Source organism: Hypanus sabinus, chromosome 12 (genome assembly GCF_030144855.1).
Source record: "Hypanus sabinus isolate sHypSab1 chromosome 12, sHypSab1.hap1, whole genome shotgun sequence".
In the NCBI taxonomy this organism is placed as follows: domain Eukaryota; kingdom Metazoa; phylum Chordata; class Chondrichthyes; order Myliobatiformes; family Dasyatidae; genus Hypanus; species Hypanus sabinus.
In genome coordinates, this window is record NC_082717.1 from 27,574,411 (window position 1) to 27,597,527 (window position 23,117).

General features: G+C 40.6%; 1 protein-coding gene across 1 annotated transcript in view; it reads left to right on the plus strand.

The window, feature by feature from the left end:
- The window catches only part of LOC132402717 (ALK tyrosine kinase receptor-like), a 324,081-nt gene that overhangs the window by 223,771 nt on the left and 77,193 nt on the right, over positions 1-23,117 (plus strand). Inside the window, exon 8 of the mRNA XM_059985678.1 lies at positions 15,200-15,382. Within this exon, the coding sequence (XP_059841661.1) occupies positions 15,200-15,382 (183 nt within the window). The remainder of the gene's footprint in view (positions 1-15,199; positions 15,383-23,117) is intronic.

A 23,117-nucleotide genomic window follows, 5' to 3' on the forward strand; every position in this document is an offset into this window, starting at 1 on the left:
TGGAGGGATTGCATTTAAGAGCAGGGAGGTTATGTTGCAACTGTACAGGACACTGGGGAGGCCGCAGTGGGAGTACTGCATGCATTTCTGGTCTCCTTACTTGAAAAAAGATATACTGGCTTAGGGGGTGGTGCAGAGGAGGTTCACCAAGTTAATTCCAGAGATAAGACTATGAGGAGAAATTGAGTTGCATGGGACTGTACTCGCTGGAATTCAGAAAAAGCCTCTATCTTAAAATCATGAAGGGAAAGATAAGACAGAGGCAGAAAAGTTGTTTCCGCTGGTTGGTGAGACTAGAACTAGGGGACATAGCCTCAAGATTCCAGGGAGTAGATTTAGGATGGAGATGAGGAGGAACTGCTTTTCCTAGAGAATAGTGAATCTGTGGAATTCTCTGCCCAATGAAGCAATGGAGGCTGTTAGTAAATATACCCAAGACAAGATTGGATAGATTTTTGATAATAGGGGAATTAAGGATTATGGAAAAAAGGCTGGTAGGTGGAGATGAGTCAATGGACAAATTAGCCATGATCTTATTGAATGGCGGAGCAGGCTCGATGGGCCAGATGGGCTACTCCTGCTCCTATTTCTAATGGTCTGATTTGAAAAATTGTAACCTTATTAATTAAGCAGTGTCAACACAGCTTCATGAAGGAGAAGTTGTACCTGACAAGTTCAGTGGAGTTTTTTGAGAGAGCCTCAACTGGAGTGGATCAAAGAATCAGTAGATGCTTAAGCTTCCAGAAAAATTTAGTCGCAAGGTAACAGTTAAATTTGTTGGAAGGTAACCCAGTCAAAAGGGCAATGTTACAATAGTCAAGGGGGATTTCAATCTGCAGGTAGATTGGGAAAATTAGGTTAGTGCTGGATTCCAAGAGCGGGAATTTCTAGAATGCCTGTGAGATGGATTTTTAGAGCAGCTCATGGTTGAGCCCACTAGGGAATCAGCTGTTCTGGATTGGGGGTTGTGCAATGATCCAGAATTGATTAGAGAGCTTAAGGTAAAAAAAACCCTCAGGGGAAAGTGATCATGATATGATCGAATTCACCCTGAAACTTGAGGAGAAAACAAAAGTCGGATGTATCCATATTACAGTGGAGTAAAGGGAATTACAGAAGCACGAGAGAGGAGTTGGACAGAATCAATTGAGAAAGAACACTGGCAGGGATGACAGCAAAGAAGCAAGGCCTGGAATTTCGGGAAGCAATTCGGAAGGCACAGGTTGTATACATTCCAAGAGGAAGGAGAATGACACAACCGTGACTAACAAGTGAAGTCAAAGCCAACATAAAGGCCAAAGAAAGGGCAAATAATAGAGCAAAAATTAGCAGGAAGTTAAAGGATTAGGAAGGTTTCAAATACCAACATAAGGCAACTTAGAAAGATTAAGAAGGTAAAGATGGAATACAAAAGTAAGCTAGCCAATAGTATTAAAGAGAACCAAATGTTTCTTCAGATACATAAAGTGTAAAGAATGTTGAGAGGACTAAATAAGGTGGATGTGGGGAGGATGTTCCTTTGGTGGGGGTATCCAGAACTCGAGGACACAGCCTCAAAATTGAGGGGTGACCTTTTGGAACAGAAGTAAGGAGGATTTTTTTTTTAGCCAGAGAGTGGTGAGTCTGTGGGATGCTCTGCCACAGACTGCACTGGAGGCCAAGTCCATGGGATAGATCCCTGACTGGATGAGACATCAAGGGATATGGTGTTACAAGAATCATCCCTTGTAATAATGATCAGCGAGGCACAGAGAATCCTTATTCACCAACAAGTAACTTTTACTGCTTCTACTAAAAAGCACGTGGGTTCACACTCTTATCTACCTGTGTGCTGCCTACTAGATTTCACTGACACTCCATGAACAGTCAATGAAAAGAAAAGGTAAAATCCAGGAAAGGAGTCTACGCTAGCCAGGTATTCCTCGTAGACCTGATCTCCATGTGTCCGTGGGGCCCTCCTTATCCGCGATGGTTGGTCTCTGCCTGCTGGGGAGCTTTCGCCCCCGCGTATTTGGAGTTCCTGGGTCTTGTACTGTTCCTCATCAATTGAACCATTGGATCTCCATCCCATTGGCTCAAGGTCTCCTGACCTACCTAGGGTTACACTCTTACAGGTCATTGTACAGGGCTACAACCCATATTGTTTCATGGTGCTGCCCAACCCAGCCTTGTGCATTTGTGCCTTTACACTCTGACTGGTCCAAGCTAGTAAAATAAGGCAACCCAGACAGAGTCTAATGAGATTACAGATTGCAGGTCTTGCATTTTACAGAGTAGCTACTCCTCTGAGAATGGTCTCAGGTTTATCACTCTGACTAGATTGTCCCAGAGCAAGGATCAGTTCAGAGTCCACGGCCTTTACGTAACAAATGGCTACTCGTTTCAGAATGGTCTCAGGTTTAGCAGAACATTACCTGAAGCTTCCTGTGTCCATTCAGTTGCTCTGATTAGATTAGCTAAGAGCAAGAATCAGTTTAGAGTCCACAAAGAGGGGGAAACAAAGACAACTGGCTTGTCTGCTTCCCCTGTCCTTGGTTAGACTGCAGTTTCTTCTGGCCAACAATTGTGAGAGGGTATGTGTCTGGGGTTGAATGGGATCCGGGATCAGCCATGATGAAATGGCGGAGTGGACTCATTGGGCTGAATGGCCCAATTTTCTCCCTATGGCTTATTGTCTTCTATTGGACCACTGGAAAGCAATGCTGGAGAGGTGGAAATGGGGGACAAGGACAAGGACAAACTGAATAAGTATTTTCCATCAATCTTCATTGTGGAAGGCTCCAGCAGTATGGTGGAAGTTTCAAATGTCAGGGGTCATGAAGTATGTGAAGTTACCATAACTAGGGAAAAGGTTCTTGGGAAATTGAAAGGTCTGAAGGTAGATAAATCACCTGGACCAGATGGTGTACAGCCCAGGATTCTGAAAGAGGTGGCCAAAGGGATTGTAGAGGCATTAGTATTAATCTTTCTCGAATGACTAGGTTCTGGAATGGTTCTGGAAGACTGGAAAATTGCAAATGATACTCCACTCCTCAAGAAGGGAGAGAGGCAGAGGAAAGAAATTATAGGCCAGTTGGTCTGATCCTAGTGATTGGGAAGATGTTGGAGTTAATTATTCAGGATGTGGTTTCAAGATACTTGGAGGCAAATGATAAACTAGGCCATAGTCGGCATGGGTTCCTCAAGGCAAGTGCTTGCCTGACTAATCTGTTGGAGTACTTTGATAGACAAAGGAGAATCAGTTGATATTGTGGTCTTGCATCTTCAGAAGGCCTTTGACAAGGTGCCACATATAGTGTATGGTCATGCACTTTGGTAGAAGAAATGAAAGGGTTGACAGTTTTGAAATTGGAGAGAAAATGCAAAAAACTGAGGTGTAAGGGGACTAGGGAAACAGTGTGCTGGATTTTTTAAAGGTTAATTTGAATGTTGAGTCTGTGGTGAGGAAGGCAAATGCAATGTTAGCATTCATTTCAAGGCAACTAGAATATAAAAGCCAGGATGTAATGTTGAGACTTTATGAAGCGCTGGTAAGGCTGCATTTGGAGTACTGTGAGCATATTTGGGCCTGTTACCTTAAAAAGGATGCACTGAAACTGGGTGGGGAGTGTTCAAAGGAGTTTCACAAAAATGATTCGAGGTTTGAACTTCTTGTCATATGAAGAGTGTTTGATGGCTCTGGGTCTATATTCACTGGGATTCAGAAGAATGAGGGATGACCTAATTGAAACAGAGTAATTTTCAGGTAGACAGACTGTGGGTAACACAGCAATCATCACTGTGAATATTGTTTGAAATTTATATTACAGACTTGGAAAATAGAAGGCAATGTACTGAAGCCAGATTTGCAAATGAACACAAAAAACAATAGATGTGAATGTGGAAGGAGAGTACTGTTTACAGAGATATATTGGTACTGCTTAATTAGTTAGATTACAATTTTTTCAGATGTGCTGCATTTATTAATAATCTGTTCTTATTTGTTGGTTAGATGAGATACTTGGTGGTGAGTGGGCAAATAGCAGGCAAATGGAGTTTAATGCAGAGACATATGAAATTTTCCATTTTGCAAGGAAGAATAAAAGAACAGGCTATCATTTAAATGCAGAGAAACAATCAACAGGTAATGTGAAAAGCAGGGAGAAAGTTGGTCCTTCTTTTAAAGGAGTCAAGGTATCAGAGTTGGTAAAGCACAAGACAGTAGTGAGTTCTGTGAACTTTGATCCCACTATCTATGGAAAAGTATTAGTTCATTTAACATCTTTCGGAGAAGTTTCACTTGGATGATCCTTCAATCCTGAGTATGGTATGGTTGTCCTATGAGACAATGATTAAGCAGGTTGATTCTCTACTATTACAGTTCAGAAGAATGAGAGCATCAAAGAGTAAAAAACTCATCACAAAAACTGTCAGATCGCTTTGTGGACGTTCTTCAAGATTAGGCTTAACCACAAACTGCAAACTCTGAGTCTAACAGTCTCTGCATCCTCACGAGTCTTTGATTTTTTGTGCCTTGATTTTCAGATAAATGTAAAGACATTTCTGAATCAATTCCTCCTTTCTTCCCTGCTGTGCATCTTCAGATAGTGCAGAGATTCATGAAAGTGAAACATGGGCAATAAATTTTAAAGTGTCACCATGCACATCACAACAAAAGACAATATGTATAAGAAGATGTTTTTTTTTCAAGTTTGTTTGTTGAGGTACAGTGCGAATGAGGCCCTTTTGGCCCTTTGATATGTACCGCCCAGCAATCCCCCAATTTAATCCTAGCATAATCATGGGATAATTTACAATGACTAATTAATCTACCGAGCGGTATGTCTTTGCATTGTGGGAGGAAACCGGAGAACCTGGAGGAAACCCATGTGGTTATGTGGAGAACGTGCAAAGTCCTTCCAGACAACGGCGGGAATTGAACCCAGGTGGCTGGTGCTGTAAAGCGTTGCGCTGACCACTGCACTACAGTGCCACCCCGAAAGTTCCATCACTCTTGTAAGGAAATACAGTAGTTGAGTCAATACCTGCCTCTGAACTATAAACAGAAACTTTCGGAGATGCTCAGCAGGGCCGATGGCATTTACAGAAAGAGTGTTGATGTTTTGAGTTCCAGACGAAGACCTAAAATATTGTGTGTTTCTCCTATTGATAATTTCTAAGATTCTCCATACTTTTATTGCCTTTTAGGATCCTTTACAACATTGACTCCTTTTGGTAGTTGACTTAGTGAGTAAAACGTTGATTGCCAATCAGCAGATATTATAAAATCATAAGATATAGGAGCAGATGTAGGTCATTCAGTCCATTGAGTCTGTTCCACCATTCAATCATGGACTGATGCAATTCTTCCAGTCATCCCCACTCCCCTGCCTTCTCCACATACCTTTTGATGCCCTGGCTAATCAAGAACCTATCCACAGCCACTTGTGGCAACAAATTCCACAGATTTATCATCCTCTGACTAAAGTAATTTCTCCGCATCTCTGTTCTAAATGGACGTCCTTCAACCCTGAAGTTATGCCCTCTTATCCAAGACTCCCCTACCATGGGAAATAACTTTGCCATATCTAATCTGTTCAGGCCTTTTAACATTCAGAATGTTTCAATGAGGTCCCCCCTCATTCTCCTGAACTCCAGGGAATACAGCCTAAGAGCTGTCAGACGTTCCTCATACAGTAACCCTTTCATTCCTGGAATCATTCTCATGAATTCTCTGAAACCTCTCCAATGTCAGTATATCCTTTCTAAAATATGGAGCCCAGAACTGCACACGATACTCCAAGTGTGGTTTCACGAGTGCCTTATAGAGCCACAACATCACATCCCTGCTCTTATATTCTATACCTCTAGAAATGAATGCCAACATTGCATTCACCTTCTGCACCACCAACTCAAACTAGAGGTTATCCTTTAGGGTTTCTTGCACAAGGACTCCCAAGTCCCTTTGCATCTCTGCATTTTGAATTCTCTTCCCATCTAAATAATAGTCTGCCTGTTTATTTCTTCCACAAAGAGCATGACCATACACTTTCTAACATTGTATTTCATTTGCCACTTCTTTGCCCATTCCCCTAAACTATCTAAGTCTCTCTGCAGGTTCTCTTGTTTCCTCAACACTACCCACTCCTCCACCTGTCTTTGTATCATCAGCAAATTTAGCCACAAATCCATTAATCCCATTGTCCAAATCATTGACATACATTGTAAAAAGCAGCTGTTCCAACACCGACCCCTGTGGACGCCACTGATGACTGGCAGCCAGCCAGAATAGGATCCCTTTATTCCCACTCTCTGTTTTCTGCCAATCAGCCAATGCTCCACCAATACTAGTAAATTTCCTGTAATTCCATGAGCTCTTACCTTGCTAAGCAGCCTCATGTGTGGCACATTGTCAAAAGCCTTCTGAGAATCCAAGTACACCACATCTACTGCATCTCCTTTGTCTACCCTGCTTGTAATTTCTTCAAAAAAATTACAGTAGGTTAGTCAGGCAGGACTTTCCTTTCAGGAAACCATATTGACTTTGGCCAATCTTGTCATGTGCCTCCAGATACTCCGTAATCTCATCCCTAACAATCAATTCCAACAAATTCCCAACCACTGATATCAGGCTAACAGGTCTATAGTTTCCTTTCTGCTGCCTCCCACCCTTCTTAAATAGCGGAGTAACATTTGCAATTTTCCAGTCATCCAGTACAATGCCAGGATCTATCGATTCTTGAAAGATCATTGTTAATGCCCCCACAATCTCTCCAGCTACTTCCTTCAGAACCCAACGGTGCATTCCATAAGGTCCAGGAGATTTATCCAACCTCAGACCATTAAGTTTCCTGAGCACCTTCTCAGTTGTAATTTTCATTGCACATACTTCACTTCCCTGACATTCTTGAATGTCCAGTGTACTGCAGATATCTTCCACTGTGAAGACCGATGCAAAATATGACATCTCTGTGTCTCTTATTACAATATCTGCAGCATAATTTTCTATTGGTCCTATATCTACCCTCAACTCTCTTTTGCCTTTCATATACTTTTAAAAAAAGCCTTTAGTATCATCTTTGATATTATTCGCTAGCTTCCTTTCATAATTCATCTTTTCCTTCCTAATGGCCTTCCTAGTTTTCTTTTGCAAGTTTTTAAAAGCTTCCCAATCTTCTCTCTTCCCAATAGTTTTGGCTTCCTTGTATGCCCTGTCCCTTTTACTTTTACTTTGGCTCTGACTTCACTTGTCAGCCACGGCAGTGTCCTTCTTCCATTCAAAAAATTCTTCTTATTTGGAATATATCTGTCTTGCACTTCCCTCATTTTTCACAGAAGCTCCAACCATTGCTGCTATGCTGTCCTTGCTGTTAGTGTCCCTTTCCAGTCAACTTTGGCCAATTCCCCTTTCATGCCATTGTAATTTACTTTATTCCACTGAAATACCAACCCATTAGAATTTAGTTTCTCCTTCTCAAATTTCAAAGTGAACTTGATCATATTGTGATCACTGTTCCCTAAGTGTCCCTTAACCTTAAGCTCTTTAGTCAACTCCAGATCATTGCACAACACCTAATCCAGCACAGCCGATCCCCTAGTCAGATCAACAACAAGCTGTTCCAAAAAGCCATCCCTTAGACATTCTACAAATTCTCTTTCTTGAGGTCCAGTACTGACCTGCTTTTCCCAATCCACTTTCATGTTAAAAAAAATTGTTATTTCTTCATTATTACTTCCATCCATACTGACATAAAGTAGACCAACTTTCACACTATGACTTTCTTTGAATGGTCTCATTGAACTGGATGCCGGTTGGTTTTATTATTCACGGTTTAAAAGGACATTCTGCTCAAATGCTTCGAAAAGTTCTTAAAATGAGGTAAAGATATTAGGATTTGCATATTTTAATATTCAGATGCTGAGATGTTCAGCCATGATCACATCAGTCCATTATGGAAGGCATAAGTGTGATAATGGATAATGGTTGGCCACTAAGTGGGTTGGGCAACTTGGCATAGGAGGCAAAAGACTTCCACATTTTCAAACAACCACATCTTGCTTGGACCTCAGTGAGGAAGAATATAGTCACAGGCATGGGTTTTCCAAGCTAATAATGACCAAGATATGTGACATTCTACAGGGAGACCTTCGGCCACACTTTTTTGCCTGGCTTGCTCCCCTGTACAGCTCCTTTTACGACTGATGGACTAACATTTTTGACCACAGTGTTTTTAAACTGGTTGCTGCTGCAGACCTCTGCTGTGTCCTCTGGTTCACTGCTCGCTGCTGCGAAAAGAAGGTCAGTCAGGCACTTTATTCACATAGCGAGTATTTCATCTACAGTAAATAACAGATGACATCTCAAGGACTGGCCAGCATTACTTGTTTCCATGTATGCAGTTAGACATTGACTACTATCCTATGGCCATAAGACCTCCCCTTAATTTCCCCTTCATTTTATGAGCAAGCAGGGCTTCCACTCCCTCATTGTGCAGGTTATTGTGGATCATGAGAATGATTTCGGTGGTGTGAGCCAAGTTTCCAGCAAATACATCCCTAGGCATTCTCCAGACCATTTTCATTTGTCAGCTATGCCCAGAAAAATTAACGTTAGTACTTAAGGTTTCCGGATGGCTGATCCCATGTACTCTGCAACCACAGCATTTGAGACCAGATCATAGTGGAAAATGCCACAAGTCTCTTAAAAGTGAGAATCTGTGTCCTGCTTCATTTGAGGGACAGCTTCAGAATATGCCACGGTTTCATTGTCACCTGCTGTATGCTGCACAATCACGTCAATCAAAAGTGGCAAAGGCTGCTGGAAGAAGGAGAGCTTGAGTACCAGAGGGAGTGCCAGGAGGATCAGGACCAGATAAAAGAAGATTACTGTCGAAGGGATGCCCTGATCTATTTCATCTGGTTCACTGGAACATTCAGATTATGGGAGTCATCCTGAATTTCGTGAGTTCCTGCTGCAAACAGTGTTCTGCACTAGAATCTTTAGCACTGACATAATATAACAATCACCAGCTGGGAGGGCTCATGTGAAGCATTCTGTACTATCACAACCTATTGTCTAATGTCTCAAAGTATTTACCTGTACTAAATGGAAGAAGCAGTGATCCGAATGCTTTCATGTCTCACTACACCATCACTGAATTACTTGACAGGTAATATTTTGTGTAAGGAACTAAGATTGTCTGTGCTGCTGCTGTTGATTTTGGAGAATTTGGCAGCCTCTAGATTTTGTATCAATTACCACTTCCTGGAGACGAGCTGTTTTTTATGAGTACCACTTCCTCTGCGGGTTATTTTTTCAATTTGAAGCACTGAGTAAAGTCATTCATCTCCATCCACTCTTTATTGGGCAATATCTGTGATTGTTAAGCTTTTGACAATATTAATAAACATTTAATAGACATATTTTGAAGAAAGTATTATGTTTATCTTTGTGCCGCATGTTTACGTTCATTTACACTGTATAGATATGGGGTGTTATGTACGTGTATTGTTGAAACTACTTGATCATCTGTCTGTTTCCTGCTTTGTGAGAATACTTGACAATATTAATATATTCAGGCATGCAATGATTCTGTATTGAATTTGATATATATTTTACTTACCTCTTTGCAGTTTCACAAAGTCTTCTCATGAAAAATACAAACAGAAAGCTTCCACCCTGAGTGATTTTTGAGAAATTATTTAGCTCACTGCATTGCTGTGTTCACCTGTACAGTGAGGGCAGTAGTCCATCATTTAAAATGCACTTTCCATCATGGTCGACATTCTGGAATAAGCAGTGGGGTAATGAGTTAATACATTTTCTTTCAGCGTGACTCTAGAATGAGGAAAATGCACAGTTGTGGAGATTTCTGCCCAGCTCTTCTTCAGGTCTTCTGTTCTCAACTGCCCTCTGATTTTACCTCCTAACGGGCATCCACTTACCTTTGATTTTGCTCTCACTCTCCTCCAGATTAGCAAACCCTTCTGTGGATGCTGCACAATTAAAGAATTGGCAGACATATGGGACTCGATTAGTTTCTGGAATCAAAAAGGCTTTGCTTCTGAATGGAAAGCACATGAATTCCTTTAAAAATGCATTTTGGATAATCCTGCAGTACTTTTGCAGGGGACCAGATTAGATGTTAGTGGTAAACACGTCAGTATATCAAAGATAGCATATTTAACAAAAGTTCTATTGTTAAAATTGGACAATTAACGTGTAGCATTACACTTTTTTGAAATAAGACTACATGACCAAAAGGCATGGGAGCAGAATTAGGCCATTTGACCCATTGAGTCTCCTCTGCCAGTTGATCATGGCTGATTTATTTTCCCTCAATTCCATCTCCTTCCTTCTTCTCATTACCTTTGACATCCAGACTGATCAAGAACCTGTCAACTTCCATTTAAATATATCCAATGACATGGCCTCCACAGCCATCTGTGACAAAGAATTCCACATAATCACCATGCTCTGACAAAGTAAATTACTCCTCATCTCTTGTCAGTTCCAAAGGGATGTCCTTATACTCTGAGGCCTTGCCCTCTGATCCTAGACTTTTCTTCTAATGGAAACACCCCCTTCACGTCTACTCTATCTAGGCCTTTCAACACTTGGTAAGTTTCAATGAGATCCTTCCTCATTCTTCTAAATTCCAGCAAGTACAGGTCCAGAGCCGTTAAACACTCATCATAAATTAACCCATTCATTCCTGGGGTAATTCTGCTAGCCCTCCTCTGGACCGTCTCCAATGCCAGCACATCCTTTCTTCGATATGGGGCTCATAACTGCTCACAAGTGCAGTCTGACCATTGCCTTATAAATACTTGGCATTACATCCTTGATTTATATTCCTCTCCTCTCGAAATGAATGCTTACATGCTAAAATTTGTTCTTGGTCCAGTGCCTCATAGTGCTTACTCTTATGATATCAGCATCTCCTCTGCTATCAGATTTCTGAGTGGTTCATGAACACATAAACACTACTCCATTATTCCTCTTTTGCTCTATTTATTTAATTTTGGAATTCATAGTAATTTTTATATCTGGCTGCATAATTTTTACGGCTGGAATAAAACAACAAATTTCACAGCATATGTCAGTAACCCTGATTCTGATTCTGATCAGAGACAGTTTCATAAGCAGAGCCTATTCAAATCTGAGTTCACCTTACTGAAGATCTGGTGACAGGACTGACATTTATTGTAAGACATTTTCTACTGTTATCTGGCTCATATTAATTCTTTTACAGCCAGTAGTCCCTTTTTTATGCTGCTTTTTAAACTGCCTCAGCCTAACATTTTAATACCACACTTATCATCCTACCATAGTAACTCTATTTTTGTTAAAGTGTCAGCTATTATGAATGTGGCACATAGAACAACTTATAGCAAAATGTTTCACATGACATAGTTAGTAAAAACCCTACCTTATCCATTCTGAAGTGTGTAAGGAAGCCTGGTTCATCATCAGCTTGAGTGCACCACTTGTAGTTAGGACATTAATAGCTTCATCATGATCAGTCAGCCATTAAATTGATTGTGCAATGCCTATTCATTTTAACAAATGTCAAAGAGAACAAGTGAGACTTGAAATACTAAACAATTTATTGATTCAATTATAGTTATTCACATGATTGTAAGAAATTTATTAAGAATATACTTTTTATTAATTTCCACTACTGAGTTCCCATGTGGTGATTGCTGCAAGATTCAGGTCAAATGGTTGGCTGAGTGGAGGCTTGGCAGTTCCTTGCTGGGCTTACAGGAGAATAAAAAAGGGAAGCAACCACACAAGTGGGTCACAGGCATAGTGGCTATCATCTGACTACTGTTTCCAAAGGTCATCAAGCAACAAAAAATAATTAAAGAACATTGAAAACAGCCCTGACTTCACCAAACTCTCTCTGTTCTCATGATTGGTGTCCAAGAGGGCAGTTCTGACTAGAAAACAAAAGTGCAGAGTTAGGCCATTCAGCCCATTGAGTTTTCTCTACCATACAATCATAGCAGATTTATTAACTACCTCAACACCACTCTCTTGTCTTCTCCCTCCCTTCCTTTGACACCCCTACTAAAGAAGAACCTAACCACTTTAAATATACTCAATAATATGGCCTCCACAGATAAATGAGTCAATGAATTCCAAAGGTTTATCACCGTCTGGCTAAAATAATTGCTCCTCACCTCTGTCCTGGTGAAGCAAACATTAGAACCATTAGTAAAGAAATTCCTCCTCATCTTGTGAAATGATTCACTTTGGAAGGTCGACCTTGGAGATCCCCATCATCCTCAACACAGATGTCCCCCTCCCCAACAGGGCTGTGTGCTGAGGCCTCTACTGTAAAATCTGCTCACACACGACTCCACGGCCAAACACCTGAGTTTAAAGTAAAGTTATTATCAAAGTACATACAGTATATGTCACCATATACAGTCCTGAGATTTGTTTTCTTGCAAAAACGCTCAATGAATCCAATAGCCATAATAGAATCAACAAAAGACCACACCCAACAGAGAAACAACCAGTGTGCAAAAGACAACAAACTGTGCAAATACTAAAGGAAAAATTGAAATAACAATAATAAATAAATAATCAATAAATATTGTTAACATGAACCATATTTGAACAATCGTTGTGAGCATACGTCAGTGATGAGGCAAGGGAAGCTGAGTAAAGCTATCCTCACTGGTTCAAGAGCCTGATGTTTGAGGGATAATATTGTTCCTGAGCCTGGTGGTGCGAGACCTGAACCTAATGGCAGGAGCATAAAGAGAGCGGGACCTGGAGGTCCCTAATCATGGATGGCTCTTTCCTGTGACAGTGCTCTGTACAGATGTGCTCAAAGCTGGGTAAGAGTTTGCCCATGATGGACTGCGCCATATACATTGTCTCATTGACCGTTCACTGATAACATGTTGCTTCTCAGCAACAACGATTAGCCTGTCTACAGAGAGAAGGTGGAAGAGCTCAAGGCCTGGTGCCAGGCGAATAACGTCTTCCTCATGGTCAACAAGACAAAGGAGATGGTTATCAACTTCAGGAGAATTTGCACCACTCGCACCCCTCTGTACAGCAGTGGAAACTGCGAGCATTTCAAACTCCTGGGATTGCCCATCTTGTACAATCTGTCATGAATCCACAGCACATCCCACACAATTAAGAAAGCCCGCTAACACTTTAACTTTCTGAGGAGGTGGAACAAAGCTGGACTATGCACATCAATATTCATGACTTTCTACAGATGTGTAATGGAGAGCATTCTAACGAGCTACCTCACTGTTTGGTACAGAAACTGTACTGTGTCAGACGGGAAGACTCTACAATGGGTAGACAAAACTGCCCAATGCATCTCCAGCACCAGCCTACCTGTCACCAAGGACACATATACAGAAAGATGCTGGAAAAGGGCAGTAACATCACCCTGCTCATGGACTGTTTGTCCTACTCCCAGCAGAGAGGAGGCTACACAGCATCCACACCAGACTCAAATACAGTTACTTTATCCAAACTGTAAGCTGATCAGCAACTCCACCCACTAACCCACCCACAGTAACCCCACTACCACTACTTTATTTTCTGTCAGTCACCTCACGTACAGACACTCCTGTGTCTAGCATCACTTTATGTACACACAATCAATGTGTATAAATTATCTCAAGAATTTATATTTTTTGTGTTTATAATATTGTGGTTTTTATCTTATTGTATTTTCTTTCTTGTGTTGCATTGGATCAGGAGTAACAATTATTTTGTTCTCCTTTATGTTTATGTAATGGAAATAGCATTAAACAACCTTGAATCTTGAAAACGGAAACATCCTCATCTTGTAAAATGATTCCCATTGGAAGGTGGACCCTGGAGGCAGGTCCTGGAGGCAGGACCAAGTCCTGGTCAGGTGACCACTGACGCCAGGCAGACAATCTCTGCAGAGTATTGAGAATGGCTGGGATCACTCATCTTGTAAAGACACTGCCCAGGAGAAGACAATGGCAAACCACTAATGTAGAAATATTTGCCAAGAACAATCATGGTCATGGAAAATCCATGATAGCCCACGTCATGCAACATGGTACATAATGAATGAGTGAACAAGATGACAAGTTCAGAGATAGAGTGGACAGCCAGAGACCCCTCCCCAGTGCTGAAACAGCCAATATGAGGGGGAATAACTCCAAGGTGTCTGGAATAAAGCACAGGGAGATGTTAGAACATAAGAACATAAGAAATAGGATCAGGAGTAGACCATCTAGCCTGTCGAGCCTGCTCCACCATTGAATCTTCCATGGTTAATCTGGCCATGGAAGATTCCCCACATAGAGAGTGGCAGGTGCATGGAACGTGCCACTAGAGGTGGTTGCAAAGGAAGACACACCAGGGACATCCAAGAGACTTCCGGACAGGCACATGGATGAAAGAAAAATGGAGAGTCACGTAGGATGAAAGGGCAAGACTGATCCTAGAGTAGGTCAAAGGGTTGGAATAACATTGTAGTGATCAATAATGAGATCTGAATATATCACTTATCCTTTAAGGAATAATCAAAGCATTTGGAAAAGTTCACATTTAACTGACACTGAAACATTTCTCCTGACCCTCTTCATTTACTAACAATGTGTATTTACATTGTGCTTTTCTTTTGCATTTACAAAATATGGCACACACATTTGAGGCCGTGCTTTCAAACTCTGTTCCAGCATTATCCAGTAACTTGGGGACAATCTACCTGTGATGCAAAGAGAGACAGGTGAAGATAAGCTGGGCATGGGACCTGGAATTCACTTTTGTTTCCCTCAGTGTCCTCAATAAGTTAGCAAAGATGATGGGTCAATTCTTCACAGTACCCAGGAACATCGAATGTAGTGTGTGTTGTATCTGCATAAATCAGCCAGAGTAGGCTTTTTTTTTAGCCTAGGATTTTATTGTCTTCATTTATATTGTGACATTTAACTTCCCAGACATCCAAATCATTTTTTTGATTGATGAAGTATTCTGGAACTGTTGTCAGTTATTTTGTATGTAAAAATGGCAGTAAATTCACACTGAAGTAAGTTCCACATACAGAGATTGAAAACAATCTATTTTCAAAAAATAATGACTATTCAATAAATAATGAGACTGAATAAATAGTCGATTTGAATTGAGAATATATTGTGCAAGTACCATTTAGATTCTATTAGTTCTCCTGACTTTATAATTTCTCTTTTATTTTTACAGGAGGTGGTGGAGGGTGGAGTGATTCCACTAACCCAATGTGGTCGGGCAAATCTCTGACTGAAGGTGGTGAAGGTGGACAACCCTGTCCACAGGCCATTAAGAAATGGGGCTGGCTAACAAGAGGAGGCTTTGGAGGAGGAGGAGGGGCTTGCACAGCAGGAGGAGGTGGTGGAGGCTATATAGGTGAGAAAAAGTGTGTAACCTGTGTAAATACACTTTGAGTGACAGATGTGTGTAAACCAAGACCAAAGTCAAATGCTAAGAATGTTGGCAATCTGAGCTAAGAACAGAAAATGCCAGATATGTAACAGCTCAACAAGTAAGTTTATGTTCAAAGTGCATAGATGTCACCTTATACTACCCTGATATTCATCTCCTTACAGGCATTCACAGTAGAACAAAGTAACTCAACAGAGTCAATGGAAAAACTATATGCAAAGACTGGCAAACCACCAATTGTGCAAACGTAAAGTAATAATATATAAATAAATAAATCTGAGAATAAGAGTTGTAGGGACCTTGAAAGAGGCTATACATTGTGGTATCAGTTCAGAGTTGAGGTGAGTGAAATTATGCAGGTTTAGGAGCCTGATGGTTTAAGGGTATTACTGTTCCAAAACCTAGTGGTGTAGAACGTAAAGCTCCTGTACCTTAGATCAAACAGAAGAAAGAGTACACCATCTGGTCTCTTGAGTCTGCTCTGCCTTACATAGTTCATCTTCTACCTCAGCATTATTTCACCAATATTCAGATAAGTTTCTTTGTGCTATTCTCCTGTGAAGACAGACGCAAGCTCTTTTTTAAAAATTCCTCTGCTATTTTCTTCTTCTTCATTACATATTCTCCTGCTTGTGTCTCGAAAGGACTTACATTTTCCCTCGCTGGTCTTTCGTTTGCATACCAGAAGAGGATCCAAGTATATTTATGCTTTTGTTATTTCACTTTTTTTTAACAATTTATTCTCCTCCTTTACTAAATTCTAAAATAATCCCAATCCTCAATCTCACATTTTTCCTCAATTTTATTTTCCCTTTCTTCCAAATTTATACTTCCTTTGATTTGTTATAGCTGGAGCATATTTCTAATATTTTCTTTGCAAATTGTGCACTTTTTTTTAAAGATGGCCAATGTCTGACAACTTTCATACCTATACTGTAATTTCCCAATTCACCTCAGTCAACCTGTCCTTGTAGTTTCCTTTGTTTAGATTGAAAACCCTGGTCTCAAGCTTGCTTCTAAACCTAATATCAAATTCTATTTTTTTTCAAGTCATTATTTGCCAGTGAGTCCATTGTTAATTAAACCCCTTCTCGTTGCACAATACTAAATTTTACATAACCTGTCCCCTGGCTGATTTTTCAACTTACTGATCCAAAAATCCAGTTCAATTGCATTCCAGAAATCAACCACTATTAGTACTAAATTGATTTCTCCCACGATTAATGGAATCAGTGGACTATTTTAATCACTGATTGTGAATTTGTTAACAAATTGTCTCTCACCACTTGTGCAGCATAAGCTTTATTTACCTAGTACAAGTACTTGCAATAGGCTGAGTACTCCAATCCTATTTTGGATCTGCACTTGCAAGCTCTGTAGAACGATTGAGACTGTTGGATGAAAATAGAAGGATGTAACAACTTAAATTAATTCCTATTTATGGGCATAGATATGTCTCCTCTGCATGTGAATCCTAATAATATTCGCATGGATACTTCCATGCTGTCAGAAGTTGCCCATGCAGCAGAATTACTTGGCAAAGCTCAGTTGCTCACATCGTCAACAAGCGTGCTGACAATCGGTCACCAGAACCGTGCTGCATGTGGACACCTGACAAGATGGAGTCCACCAAGAATGCTTTGACAGCAAGCAGCAGGCTGAGACAGCAGAAGAGAAGATGCAGTTGAGGACAGACTGCAAGATGCCAGTAACACGTTATAGATATCCTTATAGAGTCACAGAGTAATACAGGCCCAACAGATCCATGCTGACCACAGCATCCCACCTGCTAGTCTCAGATGTCTGTGTTTGGTCCAACCTTCCATGTACCAATCAAAATGTCTCTTAAATGTTGCAACTGTATCCTACTTAATGACTTCCACTGGCAGCTCATTCGTAGAAGCACAGACACTGCAACACAGAAACAAGCCCCTTTGGCACATGCCAGTCTATTAATCTGCCGAGGCCCATTGACCTGTACCTGGACCATAGCCCTCCATAGCTCTCCCATCCATGTACCTATCTAAATTTCTTTTAAATGTTGAAATCGAACCTGCATCCACAACATCAGATGGCAGCCCATTCCACACTCTCACCACCCTCTGAGTGAAGAAATTCTGCCTCATGTTCCCTTAAACATTTCACCTTTTATTCTTAACCCATGACCTCTAGTCCTAATCTCACCCAATCTCAGTGGGAAAAGCCTGCTTCCATTTACCCTCTCCATACCCCTCATAATTTTGTATACCTGTATCAAATCTCCTCTCAGTCTTCTATGTTCCAGGGAATAAAGTCCTAACCTATTCAATTTGTCCTTATAGCTCAGGTCCTCCAGTCCTGATAACATCTTTGTAAATTTTCTTTGGACTTTTTCACCTTATTTACATCTTTCCTGTAGGTAGGAGACCAAAACTGCCCATAACACTCCAATTGGGCCTCACCAATGTCTTATACAACTTCAACTTAACATCCCAGTTCCTGCACTCAATACTCTGATTTATGAAGGTCAATATGCCAAAAGATTAACAAACCTGTCTACCTGTGACATCAGTTTCAAATAATTATGGATCTATATTCTCAACTCCCTCTGTTCTGCCACGCTCCTCAGTGCCTTACCATTCACCATTTGTCCTACCCTGGAGAGGTAATGTTCCAACTAGTTAGACCCCGCTTGGGGTACTGTGTTCTGATCTGGTGACCTCATTACAGGAAGGATGTGGATATTATAGAGAGAGTGCAGAGGAGATTTACAAGGAAGTTGCCTGGATTGAGGGGCATGCCTTATGAGAATAGGTTCAGTGAACTTGGCCTCCATTGTTGGAGAATGGGAGGTGACCTGATAGAGCTGTATAAGATGATGAGAGGCATTGAATGTGTGGATAGTCAGAGGCTTTTTCGCAGGGCTGAAATAGCTAACACGAGGGGGTATAGTTTTAAGGTGCTTGGAAGCTGGTACAAGGGGGATGTCAGAGGTAAGTTTTTCACACAGCGAGTGGTGGGTGCATGGAATGTATTGCCAGCAAAGTTGGTGGAGGTGGATACAATAGGGTCTTTTAAGAGACTCTTAGATAGGTACATGGAGCTTAGAAAAATAGAGGACTGTGCAGTAGTGAAATTCTAGAGCCCTCTTAAATCTCTCCCTTTTATCTTCTATCTGTGCCCTCTAGTTTTGCACACCCCAACCCTGAGGAAAAGATTATGATCATCCATGTCATGCATATCCCTCAAGATTTTACAATTTTCTCATTCTCCTGTGCAACAGGGAATAAAGATCCAGTATAGACAACTTTTCCATATATAACTCTAGTGGTTATCTAGTCCACATAGTATCCTCGGATATCTCTTTTGCACCCTCTCCAGCTTGACGAAGTCTTAACTCTATGAGGGTGACTAAAACATAAGAACATAAAAAATAAGAGCAAGACTTAGGCCATCCGGCCCATCGAGTCTGCCCCCCCCCCCCCGTTCAATAAGATCATGGCTGATCTGTCCATAAACTCAGCTCCATCTACTTGCCTTTTCCCCATAACCCTTAATTCCCTTACTATGTAAAAACCTATCTAACTCTTTCTTAAGTATATTTAGTGAAGAAGCCTCAACTGCTTCCCTGGGCAGAGAATTCAACAGATTCACCACTCTCTGGGAAAATCAGTTTCTCCTCATATCCATCCTAAATCTTCTCCCCTGAGTCTTGAGGCAAACTCCCCTAGTTCTAGTCTCACCTACCAATGGAAACAACTTTCCTACTTCTATCTTATCTATCCCTTTCAATTTTTTTTTATGTTTCTGTAAGATCCCCTCACATTCTTCTGAACTCCAGAGAGTATAGTCCCAGGATACTCAATCTCTCCTCAAACTGGACACAATGCTCCAAGTATGGCTTCACCAATGACTTGTATAAAATTAAACTTTGCCCTAACTGATGAAGACCAACATGCTAAATACTGTGTAAACCACCACTTCAGTGAACTGTATGCTTGTGCTCCCAGGTGTCTCTGTTTCATAACACTTGCCAGTGCCCTGAAATTCATTAAGTAAGTCCTACCTTAGTTTAAAAATGAACATCTTGGGAACGTGAGAGATGAGATGGAAAGGAGCTGGTAAAACAAGCTCAGAGGGATATACCATCATTTACTCAGGAGGAGAAATACATGAAAAAGGTGTTGGAATTATGTTAGATGAAGAATGTGCAAAATCAATAAAAGGCTATTGGACAATATCAGATTGAACAGTACTCGTGAAACTACATGCAATACCTTTTGACATTAACATCGTTCAAGTTTATGCCCCAACAGCAGAGAGCAATGAAGAAAACATCGAACAATTTTATGAGGAACTAGAAACAGCATTAAGACAATGTAAAAGCTCAGAAAATCCCATTATTCAAGGTGACTTCAACACAGGATTAGGCAAGACCAGGGACAAGGACAATATTAGGGATTACGGCATAGATGAAAGAAATGAGAGAGATGAACAACTAGCTACTGGGTCACAGAAAAAAGATTATATAATTGGTAATACCGTCTTAAAGCAAGACCCAAGAAAACTATGGACATGGAAGAGCCCAGGGGATAACACCAGAAACCAGATTTATTATGTATTTATAAGGAGAAGGTATAGAAATGTTCTGAAATCATGCAAAACATATCCGGGTGCAGACTGCTACAACGATCACATAACAATAATCAGCGTGATGTACGTGAGACTCAGAAAGCTTAAAAGACCAAGAGTAGAGCCCAAGCTGAATTTGAGAAAAACAAGTGACAATGAATTCCAAATAACAGTGAAGAACAAATTCGAGGCTGTACAAAACATCACTATTATAGAACAGCAGTGGGAAAACCTCAAAAACAGCAGAACACAAGAGGTGATTCCTAAACAACAGAAAAAAGCTAAAAAGAAATGGATAACAAGAAATTCTGAATTGTATGGAACAAAGAAGAAAATGTAAGGAAAACGAAGAATCCTACATATCTTTGCATGCACAGATAACAACTGAGTGCAAGGAAGCAGAAGAAAAGTGGCTTAGGGACAAATGTGAGTTAATAGAGCAATTGCAGAAGACCAACAACAGCCAACGTATGCACGACGAGGTCAAAGAGGTCACAATCGGAAGAAAAGCGGGGCAACAACAGGATGTATAAAAGCAAAAGATGGATCTACAGTTAAGGAAAAAGGAAAAATAATGCAAAGATGGTCAGAATACATCAAAGACCTGTACAATGACAAAGACTGAGAGGACAACTTTGATATTGGCAACAACAACGAGGGCCCAGCAATACTGAAAGAAGGAGTGGAACATGCTATGAAGAAAATGCGAAAGGGAAAATCATAAGGACCAGAAACATTCCGGTTGAACCATATGAAGCACTAGAAGATTTTGGTGTAGAGAAATTAACAATCTTATTGAATAGAATATACAACAGTGGCAAAGTACCAGAAGATCTTTTAAAGGCAGTATTCATTGCACTGCCAAAGAAAACAGGTATGACAGAGTGTGGACAACACAGAACAATTAGTTTAATGAGCCACCTCACAACAATTCTACTTAGGAACACCATGCTCAGAATGAGAAACAAAATTAAACCAGAGATCAGTGAAGAACAGTGCGGCTTTGTCGAAAGCAAGGGAACTTTCGGCCTGAAATATCGACATTGCTTCTCCCTATAGATGCTGCCTAGCCTGCTGTGTTCTACCAGCATTTTGTGTGTGTTGTTGTTTGAATTTCCAGCATCTGCAGATTTCCTGGTGTTTGCTCTTTATACTCTCAGGGATATTATTGAAAGGTCAAGAGAAGTACAACAAGACCTATGCTTCTGTTTCATTGACTACACAAAAGCCTTTGACACAGTGAAACACCGTCATCATGAAAATGCATAAAGATATTAATATCAACAGAAAAGAACTAAGAATAATCAGGAATCTGTCCTGGCAACAAAGTGCAGCCATATGGATAGACAATGAGATTGGTGAATATCAGCTAATAAAGTGAGGAGTCAGACAGGATTGTGTTCTATCACCAGACCTGTTCTCCCTGTACAGTGAAAACATCATGACAACCATACAAGACCTACCTGGAATAAGTATAGGAGGATACAATATCAACAACCTCCGCTATGAGGGTGATACAGTACTGATAGCAAACAGTGAAGTAAATTTACAGAAACTAGGATCTACCATCAACACAGAGAGCGAAAGATATGGCCTAACCTTAAACAAAGAGAAAACTGAAGTTATGGTAATATCGTACTGGGAAATGAAATCCTGAAACAATTTCACAACTTCAAGTACCTTGGGTAACATCTGATGGCAAATGCAAATCAGACATAAAAGCAAGAATAGAAATGGCAAGAACAGCATTTACAGAAATGAGAAACATCCTAACGAACAAGAAAATAGCAATTGACATCTGCCTTAGAACTCTCAGCTGCTACATTCTTCCTATATTGGTGTATGGCTGCGAGTCATGGACCGTCACAAATACAATGGAAAAAAGAATCAATGCAGCAGAGATGTGGTTCCTCAGAAGAATACTATGCATATCATATATGGACAGGATAACCAATGAAGAAGTTCTACAGAGTACGAAAAGAAAACATGCATTACTTAAAAAAATCAGAAAATGCAATCAAAATTCTTTGGACACATCATGCGAAGAGAGACCTTAGGACATTTAGTCACAACTGGAAAGCTGGAAGGAAAGAGAAGCAGAGGCTGACAGAGAATGAAAATGACAGATGGATTAGCATCATGGTTAGAAACAGGGGAGGCAACAACCACAATTCGGAGGTTCAGGGACCATGATAGATGGAGAGACATGATCATCCACGCTGAACGACAAGGCACCTGAACTAACCTTAGTGTGAATGTCCAAAAACACATCACCTCACACTTGTCTAAGTTGAAATATTTCCATTCATCAGCCCATCTCCTGAACTATTCAATATCCCTTTGAAATGCCTTGTAGCCTGCTTCACTGTGAACAAGACCCCCAATTTAATATCATTCACAAACTTGCTAATCATACCGTGAACTTTATATCCAAATCATCTACATAAATAATAAATAACAGCGGTCCCAGCACTGAACTCTGGGACACCCCACTGGTAACAAGCTTTTGGTCAGAGAATCAACCTTTAATCATCACCCTCTGCTCTCTCTGTCATTGAGCCAATTCTGAGTCCACCTCACTAGCTCCCCATGAATCATGTGTGACCTTAACTTCCAGATCATCTTGTAATGCAGGACTTTGCCAAAGGCTACTAACTTCCATATAAGCCACATCAACTACCCCACCTTCATCTGTCCCTTAGTTACCACTTCAAAATCTTGCAGCAAATGAGACACCCCTAAATCCGCCAATCTGTGACTGCAAAGGCTGTTTCTTGCTCTCTCTACCCAGTAGATGTGTGACTGCTTAATAACAGTCCAGCAGAGTTAATATATTCAATTCACTTGATATTTTCAATTGATGTCATGTATCACATTTTGTGTATTTGCCTTCCTATCATGAAACTACATAGTGGCATGTTTCTTTATCTACTTTATGTTTATTTTATTCCATTCTTCTCCCTTTTATATTTGGGATATATTGCAAACAACAAACGTTCTTTCCAAGCAAATGCTTTTGCATTGACACTGTTTCTGGAAGAAATGTCATGATACAGGAGAGATAGAGTGTAGAAAGTTGCCTAAGGCA